The sequence below is a fragment of the Spea bombifrons genome, chromosome 1 (genome assembly GCF_027358695.1).
Source record: "Spea bombifrons isolate aSpeBom1 chromosome 1, aSpeBom1.2.pri, whole genome shotgun sequence".
Classification (NCBI taxonomy): domain Eukaryota; kingdom Metazoa; phylum Chordata; class Amphibia; order Anura; family Pelobatidae; genus Spea; species Spea bombifrons.
In genome coordinates this window covers 20,089,271-20,101,012 of record NC_071087.1, presented here as the reverse complement: position 1 = coordinate 20,101,012, position 11,742 = coordinate 20,089,271, and the positions used below count along the sequence as shown (strand labels likewise).

General features: G+C 37.9%; 1 protein-coding gene across 2 annotated transcripts in view; it reads right to left on the bottom strand.

The window, feature by feature from the left end:
- Positions 1-1,586: 1,586 nt before the first annotated feature.
- Positions 1,587-11,742, bottom strand: part of KLF3 (KLF transcription factor 3) — a 30,181-nt gene continuing 20,025 nt past the window's right edge. For both annotated transcript variants that reach the window (XM_053458375.1, XM_053458376.1), the window contains exons 3-6: positions 7,217-7,703; positions 6,317-6,458; positions 3,276-3,436; positions 1,587-2,156 (exon numbers count right to left, since the gene is read on the bottom strand). In XM_053458375.1, coding sequence (XP_053314350.1) covers positions 1,975-2,156; positions 3,276-3,436; positions 6,317-6,458; positions 7,217-7,703 — 972 coding nt within the window. In that variant the 3' untranslated portion in view covers positions 1,587-1,974. The remainder of the gene's footprint in view (positions 2,157-3,275; positions 3,437-6,316; positions 6,459-7,216; positions 7,704-11,742) is intronic.

Below are 11,742 nucleotides of genomic sequence, written 5' to 3'. Positions count from 1 at the left end.
AATCTCCCCAACACAATATCATTTCCCCATTTGAAATTCTTAAAGTAGGGACACCCTAGTGTGACCCATGACTGGCCTGCTCTGGAAAGTCCAGATGGCGATGTTACATGACCCTACAATAGTACTGTGACAGACAGCACTGTACTGTATGTGAGCAGAAGGCGAGCCAGGTGCCAGCCAAGGTAAGGGTGTGTGTATGCAATGTGTGGAGTTTTAATGAACATGTTTGGCTGTAAGCTCATATAGAGTGAGAAGGCACTTGGCTGAATGTGCTAGGCCAAAAGAGGCCATCCCTCCTGAGTAGATAGCAGCGACAATTGATCTCTATTGATCTATTGATCTCTAGCTGTCAGAAAAAAAATGATTCACTGGTGAAACTGAGCAATAAATGTCAATGAGCAAAAGCATTGCTTTCACAAGAGAGATAGAAACATGCCTTTTTTTGATAAAGCGGCCCTGGTGATTACAGAACCCTAAAAGTCCAGGAAGCGTCTGTTCCTTTATTTCATATCAGATTATAACAAAACTCCAACACACTCCTATGCAAATATGGGAAAATTATATGCTTCATAGAATCATATGTGATATGTACTTCTTTACCCTGGGGTCCGTAAGTTTTAGAAAATGTTCCCGTTCAGTGAGTTTAGGACGTTTTAGGCTGTCCTTAAAGTGACATGCAGGTTTGTACACAAGATCCTATTTTATATCCCCACATAACCAACGCTAGGTTAAGGTAAAAGTAGAGAACCGCCGTTGACCACAGCTGTTATAAGAAGGTACATGGTCACTGCACCTCCACTCCATATTCTGAATTAAAAATGAAGGCACACACAGAGTTCTTTTATTTAATATCCTGACTAGGGCCACAAGGAGTCATCTTTTGTCTCTAATCTCCAATGAGTTCCTAAATGTTAGGCTAACACAGGCATCTACTGCTACAGACAGTTATGTTCTATGGCAAGTTCTTTGGTTGCAAGGAACTATGGAAAGCAGTTGGATATCCATTCACAAAGTTAATTGAATACTCCTCAAAAAAAAAAACTTTTGTCCCCCTCCTTATATTGAACCCATGGCTTCACAGTGTCACAAAACATCTCTACATGCAATTATAAACAAATTGTTCTTATTTGTTAATAACATACAGTAAATATTATTAAAATAGATTTTTTTCCAAAATTGATGAAATAAACAAGTTGTACATTGTACATTTTTACAAACACGTGGATACATACAGTGAATATACAGATTATTTTAAGTGGCATTGTTCAATACATTTTTTTTTCTTGATTAAAGTGAATTTTGTTAATATCTTATCCATTTGGCCATTGATTCTGAAATTTTATTGAATGTATACATTTTAGGGGAATCTGTGTACTCCTGAGACCCGATGTTGTAGGCCTATTGATGCTGGGATAGTATTGTGTCTTTGTTAACTGTTTCAGTGCCGGAGCTTGTTTTGCTCTTTCAGTGCACACAGAGTTCAAATTTGCAGTTTCTTGTAAAAAAAAAAAAATTAAAAAAAAAAATATTTTTTTCTTTGATCGCTTATGCTTCCATACCTTATATATAAAACAAAGATTCTCGACTTCTTTAAGAAATGTATCTCTTTAATTGTGGGCACAAAATAATAATTCCTTAGAGCTAACAAAAGTGAGGAAAGTGGCAAGATGAAGCAGGCTAGGTATTGTGTTGATAATTAAATACATTTATAAGTTATTTAGTACAGATATATATGGCTTGCAAGTACACATGAAGCAGTACGACTGTCCTTTGATTTCCTGAGGTGTGCTACGTGCAGGAAAAGTACTGCGAGGCCTCTGTTAGGAATTGTTCACATTCGGAGGTCTGACCCGTGATAACTATAAAGGATTTTTACAGAACATCACATACTGACCATGTACAATTTTATGAGTTAGGATTTCAGACCAGCTGATATCCTTTTTTTTTTTTTTGTACAAAAGACAATAAGACAATTTACACAAGCATGTGTCTCTTTCTGTGAAGAGCGAGGTGGTCCGAGCGAGAAAAGCTACGGTCACAGTCCGGGCACTGAAATGGCTTAATTCCAGTGTGTTTACGGAAATGCCGAGTCAGTTCGTCAGAACGGGCAAACTTCCAGGTGCATCCTTCCCAAGTACACTGATAAGGCTTTTCCCCTGCAGGAAAGAACAGGAAGATCATACAAGGGCATGGAATAAGGCTTTTTTTGCCCCAGAAAAGCAAAACAACATGCACACATGCATAAAAGAAAAAAAGGAGCATCTCCTGTGAGAAAAACAGGAACGTTGTGCTATAGAAGCAAAACACCAGCTAAAAACAAAAACACGGTGTTCAGTTTTTCTTTATGTTCCTGGAATCAAAGCAGTTGACAAACTGAACTATCTCCAGGCAACATAACACATCGTAGGAATGTAGGCACAGAATTATTCTATTACGCAACAAAAACATGTCTATCAATTCAATACAAGTTCCCTTCATTAACTACAACAGGATAAAATGAGCTAAAGCTAGTGATGCAGGGAAGTATACTCTAGCCTTTGAACCGTTGACTATGTACATTTCTAATTGACTTAAAAAATACCAAATAACATGGTTTATGTTGATTTTGCTCTATAATGGTTTTCATAGTGCAGCCCCGCTAGATCTCAAGCTATACTGTATGTTTACCCTCTAAAATAGAGTAGGTGATGCCTACAGTAAAGTATTTTCTTACATTTTTTTTTATACCCTCCAAGCCATTAAATTCCATATTTGGAAGACTAAACACCAAGGCTGGCAGCAGGAAACATGGCTCTAATTGAGATCGTCATCCTAGGACAGCCACCAGTTCTGTGGATGATACTTGATTAACACGTCTGGAATCATCCATCGCCTTTCGATCTCTGATTGTGGTCAAACATTCCCCCTGACCCTTATCTAGTCATTGGTAACAGGACCTGGACGATTAAATGCTGGCTGGGTGAACCTCAATGTCAGAGTTTGGACTGAGGTTGAGAATGTGCATGCAGCTTGTTATCTGAGATGCAGCCTCATTTGTTGGTTATAATGGCTTATGTGTTCCTCATGTTGCCCCACACTACCATTTCATACTCGATCTGGCTATAGGAGAAAATCCATTAGCTTACACAAACTGAGCTGACAAACCCCTCACCTATTGACAACCCTCCACCTTGGGACTCTATGATCATGGGGACAGATGCCGAACCAGTACTTTTATTTGTATTCTATGTTTTTGTGACTTATTGAAGAGTAAGTATACAGTTGGTTCTTCGTACCTGTGTGTGTCCTTCTGTGTGCTTTTAAATGTGAACTTTTGGTGTAAACTTTGTTGCAGCCATCGTAATCACATCTGTGAATTCTTCTTTTCCTTTGTGTTTCAGGCGATTCCACTGGTAAAGGCCTCTTCCCTGGATGTACGATGACAGAGGGGTGATTTCTGCATAGACAAAGAGTTACATTTATTACACCTGCAATATACCAGTCATGCTGGTTTAAACACAACGCAAGTAAGATCTTAAAGTCTTAAAGAAACAAAACATCACAATAAAACTACAAGCTATGATTATGTTACAGTATACTATCTTGTACTATTTTTTTTCAAAATACATTTTAGCCTTTTTTTAATTTGACCAAGAATTAACTCAATCTAGAAGTGGTATTTCCTAATCAATAGTTTAAGGGGAGCTGTTGCCATTACAGCTCTTAATTGTTTGGCGACTATTAAGGTTAGATTGGTGGCAGCTTGTGGCAGAGCCAGCATTATGTAATCAATGTCCTGTCCTGAAGCTCACTTCCTTTCAGCCACCCTTACAAAGTCTGCCTTTTTTTTTTTTTTTTTTTTTTTTTTTTTTAAATATTCCAGCCTGCCAGGGATTCATTTTTTGGAGAAGAATGAACACCCTTAAGAGTTTATAAAAACAGAAGTTTTGTGCAAGAGTTTATTGTTAAAAAAATAATTAAAAGAAGGGTCATTTCCTTCTTTCCCACACAAGCCTTTAAAAGATTGTGAAACTTTCTAGTGTTGCAGCTAGCGTTCCATGTTGTTGTTTATATGTGCTGCGTCTTTAAGGAGTGTTAATCAGAAACAGTTGATATATTGTATCTCTGCAGTTTCTACATGCAGGGTGAGGACCTTTAAGGGGTTATTGTTGCAGTCTCTGCTTTGCGAAGCAATTATGAATTTCCTGTTGTTTGATGCCAACAGGAGGGTGCGGTCTCAATTCTGTCACTGAGACGTCAATTCCTAAAAGTAGAGTTGGGCCTGTGCGCCACACCCATAGGAAATCCTAAAATTGGCTCCTCACATTCAAAACATATTGCCGCACCTCAAGTAGAATGAACCAATCCCTTTACCCGCAGCTTCGGTTCTTCACTTATATATACACAGAGGCAAGACAATGTATATTACCCCTTTGGAATTACCTGTTTTTTTTGCATTAATTGTTCATAAATGTCATCCGATCTACATCTAAGTTACACATGAAGAAAAACAGAATGTGCTTAAGCTAATAACACACAAACAATGATAATCTCTCATGTCTTTTTTGAACACACCCATCAAATATTCACAGTGCTGGTGGAAAAGCAAGTGAACCCTTAGATTTAATAACTGGTTGAACCTCCATTAACAGCAATAACCTCAAACAAACACTTCCGATAGCTGCGATCAGACCTGCACAACTTTCAGGAAGAATTTAAGACCTTTCTCCCTTACAGAACTGCCTAAGCTCAGCCATATTCTTAGAATGTCTGCTGTGAACGGCTTTCCTCCAGGGGTGTTCTGCTGTGGACTTCATGCCTGTTCAATGTTTTGCATCTGGTAGACTCATCATAGTTGTTAACCAGTTCCATCGATTCCTTCAAGCCTTTAGTTGTTACGCACACTTCTAGTGAGAGTAGCCACTGTACTAAATTTGTCTAACCGTGGAAGGATTAATATGAAGACTCTTTGAGATCACTTTGTAACCATTTCTGGCTTTATGCAAATCAACAATTCTTGATTGTAGGGTCTTCTGAGATTTCTTTTTCTTCTGAGGCATGGTTCATATCAGCAGATACTGCTTGAGAATAGCCAATTCAAAATGTAACTCCAAAATACACCTCCAATCCCTGACTCTAAGTTTGCTAACTCCTGACTCCAATAAGCTTTTGTTGACGTGACTAGCCTAGGAGTTTCACATACTTTTCCCAACCCACACTGTGAATATTTGAAAGATGTGTTTAATATGGACAAGAACAATAATGATCATATCATATTTTAAGACAAATTTGTACATAAATGCTGGTAATTCTGAAGGGTTCACTGACTTTTCCTTGCCACTGCACGCACACACACACACACACACACACACACACACACACATATATATATATATATATATATATATATATATATATATATATATATATATATATATATACCATATTTATATATATATACACACACACCAATATACTAGTACTGATGGTAATTAGTGTGCTTTTAGAAAAGTCTAATGAAACAGCTATTTGTTTGCTTTAGGAGTATTATAAAGACCATTATTTGAATTACTCAATACAGGCAATATAATCATTAGACAATGACTGAAAATGTCTCAAACTAAGGGAAAAAACATGGTGGATATCAACATGGCCAGGCTGGGGAAGAAAAGCAGCCCTGGCACTTTAAGGCCAATGACCGCTAAATGACATATGTGCACCCACCACCTGGACACTCACAGACACTCGTTTACACTTTATTCTTTCACAGTGTGCTGTCTTGAGCTAGCAGCCACACAATGCCAAACACTGAAGGACCAGATATGCCGCCGGCAGTATCAGCTGCAGCCATTTGGGCATTGGCTTGGATATTCCTCAGCAAGTTTTAGTAATATTAAATGGAGATACTTGAACAATGTTACAATACACGGGGTAAAACAAGATGAATATTTTGGACTCAACACATTTCAAGACTATCACCAAATTACATTTTATCAATTAATTAGTAAATCATAATTTGTTGCATCCTTATTCTTGTTCCATGGTAAATCCCATTTATAGCATGTTTACCAATCAGGGCCTAGCTTCGATTCTACCTTGTTCAAAAAAGCCATATCTCTCTTTTTGGATTATGTTGCCATTGTCCTAACAAGGCAAGAGTGAATAAATTCCAAACAAATACATTATTTTAACTATGATGAGTTAAATGTGGGACACTACAGTTGGTGTAATGGTTTAATGACCTATTAGCCACTTACACAAAGCTGTAATATCAGCTGTCTAAGGAAGTATCCTGTGTGTTAATCATGAAGGTGGGTTTAGAGGTATCAGAACTTACTCATGAAACACTCCCTTGGGAGTCGTACTGACACCGGGTGACATTGGTTCTGGATAGATATCCATCCCTTTTTGTTCCAACCCTGGTTCAACTTTTATTGTTCTTATGAGTGGTGATTTTTCATAGGACTCTGTTACAGGCACTATAAAATAAAACAAGATAATATAAATAAACCACAATACTGACATAGCATAAAAAATAGCCACGCTCATTAACATAAAGCCAACTCCTTAAAACGCTTACACCTAAAAAACCTTTGGGGTGTGTATAGCAAGTCTTTTACCAGGAGAGTAACCAACAAAAAATGTCACTGTTTTGCATTTCTTGATAATTATAGAGCTAAAACGCATCACTTGAAATATTTTTATAGTATTGTGGCAAACATGGTGACTCAGGTCGCAAAACAGCTGGAGATAGCTTATTGTGCCCCCTCAATTTAAAGCACTTTACAAGAACAATTCTACAGGGAGAAAACACACATGTAATAAAAACCCCTTAGATGAAAGACAAAAAGAAAGATACAAAGTGAATATCCCAGAAATGGAGGACACGTGTCCGATGCCAGGCAGCAAGGGTTATAATTGAGAACTATATAAATATTCTTGGGATAGACCATGGGTAAAGCGCCCGATAGCTAGGACCAAACTCATTAAGTAAGAAGAATATAGTATACATTAACCATTTATATCAATGACAATTACACAGGCTAGCATCATTAGGATCCTTTGATGTAATTCCAATGAGAGTTATATATCGCTTTGGCTTACTATTGGGCTCTCCTGAGGGCGTCAGCAGGTCGACTGTAGGTAATGCCCTTAAGGAGATGGGGATGCGTAAAATGGAGATTTATGCAAGAACCCACACAACATGCTTGGTACTTACATAATAGAGTATACTCACTGTGTTTATTGCTTGGATTCTCCAGCTCATCTGATAGAACAGTAGATACCATGATTTGTTGCTGAAGATGTGGAGAGTACATGAAGGGGACAGGTTGTACCACCACTGGTTGTAGGAGAGGTAAAAGTCCAGGGTTCCTATACCCATTTTGTGGAAAGGCAGGTAGTATTGGGTTAATTGTCAATGGCAATGGCATTGTGAATGGAGGCACAGCAGGTGGTGACGGGGTTAACTTTTTCATGGGTGGACTGGGCGAAGGCATGTACAAGCTTGGGGAGCCTCTTCTCTTTGGAGACTGGTATTTGATAGGAGACGGTGAGCTTCCATCTGAAGAAGGAGAGTTCCTTTTGTTTGTAGTGAGATCAACAGGCTCCATTTGAAATCCAGACAGTGCTTCTGGGCTATGGTAAAATTTACTGTGCAGCATGCTTGGCGGGTGATAAATGAATCTGTATTTGTTTGCGTCTATGTAGCTGGGTTGATACGACTACGGAAGAAAGATAAAATAACTCACTACTGGACCAGAGGAATGAAAATTCAAACAGTACACTTGACATGCCATGCTCTCTCTTGTTTTTTTCCACGTCCAAAGTACATAAACTATAGACACTCTTTTTAAACATTTCAAATCTCAGTGTTTTCTTCCCCTTGCATTTCTCACACAGGGGTTTAACATGTTAATTCGAAATGCAGCTGAAGGAGTCTGGCTTTTAATGTTTTAAAGTTCTAAAAAAAAACATGGAGTTCAGCCAATAGGAGAGGAACAGAATGGTGATACTAAATCCCATTGGCTGCAGACGGATGAGCCATTTCCCCACCAACCCAACGTTGACCTTGCCACATTCCCAAGAGCATTTATGACCATGTAAACTTCATTCCCTTATTGACTCTTTCATGCACACAACAAAATACATTTTCTGTCATCATTTTCACTTAGTAGAATTCCATAATGATTTCATCAAAAAACATAGCATGAGGTCTAAGCATTCTTTTTAGGGTTCAAACCTTCCTCCTACATAAACAAACTTGGTCTGCAACCTCCGCCAGCCAAATGGAAGCTGTGAAGAAAGATTTCATAGGACTTTTTTGTGTGCCAAGCATGGGTAATAATTTAAACAACTGCTCCAAGTTCAGTAATGTTCTCTGCCAAGAAACCACAATGACTTTTCCTTTCAAAGCATCCTTCTCCTAAACCAAGGGTGGAGACATCACTTCCAGTAACGAAGCTTAGTCTCTCAACACAGACCATGATTCAAGTTAATGAAATCACCATCATTGCACGTTCCTTTATTGTCTGCAAGAGGACATGAATAAGCCATGGCATTAAAATACGCAGCGTAATCATTTGTCTTAAAGTCCACACCACGCTAATCCACGCTGTTGTGACAATTACTGTAGATTTGTAATCCGATGCGACGGTAGGGATGAAAGAGTGATAGGAAGAACAGATGGCAAAGCAAGTCTATTCAGAAAACACAGAAGAATATGTTCTGCGGAGCTGAAGCCTGCCAAAGTCTATGGTGTGGCTCTTGGCACAGCTTGGTATGCGACTAGATTTCATACCATAATAAAGCAATTGCTGAATCAAATATATCGCCATGGAAACAATCATTATTTCACCACAACTTTTCATCTTCTGGGAGAACTGTGTTCAAACAACAAAAGTCCTAACTTGTTCTGGGATATTAGTCGTGCGTATCTATATATCTATATCTATATATATATATATATATATAAATAAATATATATATATATATATATATATATATATATATATATATATATATATAAAGTATGGTTACTGGTGCTGCGCTTTGTTGGCAGTGGCACAGGACGGTGACTTCACTTGCACAGTTTGCTTAAAAGAACTATTAAAAATTATAGCTGATTCGAGGAAATCTGGTTTTCCATTCAAAATAAACTTGGAATATACGTTTCAGAAGGCATTGGAACACGTCTTTAAATAACAGTGCTGACCCCACACCTCCGTTACCCTTGGCAAAGAATTCTGTGAAAAAACAACACAAAGTACAACCCCCCCCACTTTTAGTATCACTTTTCTTTAATTATTGCCACATTTAATTCTTAAACTGCAAGAAAAGAGAAAGTCAAAGTAGCTGCGGGGCTAGAAGTGGTCCCAAAAACATAAAAGAGCCGTACAAAAGCACACAGCATAAGAACAGGTCACAATAGACAGTATTTAGGATCGTCCTCATTCTCCACATCCTAAAAAATGCAAAAGCAGTTAATGTGGAAACGTATACACATTTTATTTTGTACTTGCTATAAGCTGATTTTCCACGTGTACGATTAGAAATGATTTTCCTGACATTTGCAAGTACTTTAAAGCATGAGCACATACGCTTCACATCTTACCGCAAACTCAAAAGGCTGAACTTTTGGTAGAAAGGCAAAATCATAAAAAATAAAAATGACATCATGCTGTGATTTTTTTCTCTACTGAGGTCTTTTATTACATGACCCTTTTAATATTAGGGTATGGGACGCCAATAAGGTCTCTTGCATTAGAGAGCTACCTTTCAATGAAGATGTAATCTTTTTTGAGACACTTTTGGGAACAAAAGCGGGATTCTACTAGGTGTGTTAAAGTAAAATTAGTTCATCTGATTCCTCTGTTCTGGTTAATTATCATTAGCCAACAACAGCAGATATTTAATAGTTTCACTATCACCTTAATATGTTTTAATGGTCGGTTGCATGGTGTGAACATTGCGAAAGGAGGAGATGATGACTGGATAAAATTCGGAGGCACCATCAGCAGAATTAGTCTTTGGATTAATAGTGCAGTATACCCAGCGCTGAGTATCTTATTGAGTACAGCACCAAGGTATGATGTCATATCAGTAGAATGCAAGGCAGCTGTGGAGGAACATGCATGGACCGCTGCTCTGGGACAGGCCTAGGGGACATCTGTCAAATACACCATTAGAGTGATGCTCACTCTAATGGCATTTGTAAGTTCTTCTTTTTCTGTCACTTTTCCATAACCCAACCTTTTTTAGTTTTTTACACCAAATAAGCCTATGGATTGATATCTACATAGTAACATAAGCCATATATATATATATATATATATATATATATATATAGGTATATATATATAATTTTTTAAAAAAATGTTATGTGTATACCACAGGGGCAGCTATACTAACTTTGTGTTCCTAGGATTCGCATTATTCTTCACCATTAAGGTATCATTAAGTTGCTGATAATAACACTGGAAAATAACAAGAATTCCTTGACAGAGTTAGTCAATTGCCCATCAGATTTCTGCATTTTAGTTAATTTTAAGTTAAAGAGGACAGTGGGAAATATCTTATTAGTGTGTCACAAAGAGCATGCATATATATATATATATATATATTTTTTTTTTATATAGGCAGTGTAGTTACCAATAGTTACACATCGTGAATTCTGCAACACATTGTGCAACTGTGTAAAAAGGCTACAGCATCACATTACTTTATTTACCGGAGTAGCCCTAGTATTCTTTATAGCCATAAAATGCTAGTCTGCAATGTTCCCCATAACATTAAAATTACATAAAACGTGGTTTTATCACACTTTCATTACACGCTCTGTTTAGTTAAGTAAGATATGGCTGTCGAAAGCATAGAGTGGGTAAAAATAATTATTTTTTTATATTATTATATTGCCTCAATAAAAGTGCTCTAAACTCAAGGGTGTATATAATCTGGTTTTCCTGGAAACCTGATCTCATCAGGCAACTATTCTGCTGTCTGATGGCCTGTGAGGGATAATGTATTTTTTTTTGAGCCTTTTCTCTCCTTTTTTTTCACAACAGTGTTTATACAGAGTGATAAACTGTGGACATATGGCTTGAAACTCAGGAATCTGGCACTCGGAGGGAAATCTACGCCTTATTTTTACATAACCAGCTTTTACTGTGGCGGCTTTCTATTACAAGATCCATGCCAGGGCTGTGCTGAAGGCATCTCAGAAGGGTTTAGTAATTAAGACCTTGTGCTTCTTCAGTGACCTCCAAGTTAAATTGCTGTCACTGTACGTAAGCGGCGTAGGGCTGCCAAATAAAGGTTCTGCGTTGTGTGCCTATTGAAAAGGACTGTGTTTCTTTTCGAGGCAGACAGCTTTCCTCTTGATCTCATGTTTCAGGCATTGAGAGCATGTCTGGCTACTAATCTATGTAAGGGGTTTAGTGACTTCCGGGTCAGTCTCCTGCCTCAGTCTCTACACCTTCTGCATCCTGACTTCACCAGACTTTACATGAAAACTTCAAAGCCTTCACTTCTTTGTGCTTCTGCAACGATTGCTAGTTTCCTGGCACAGTTGTGCTTGCAATATTTGGCTAGGGTGGCAAAGCAGGGTTTCCATGACCTCATAGATACAATATACCGGTATATATATATTTTTCCTGTTGAGAGAGCTTCCACAGCTACACCCACTGACAGCGTCTACGGTTCCATTAAAAAATAAAAGCATTATATGCCTTGATAGTAGAGTCTGCATTTCATAACTATAACTGA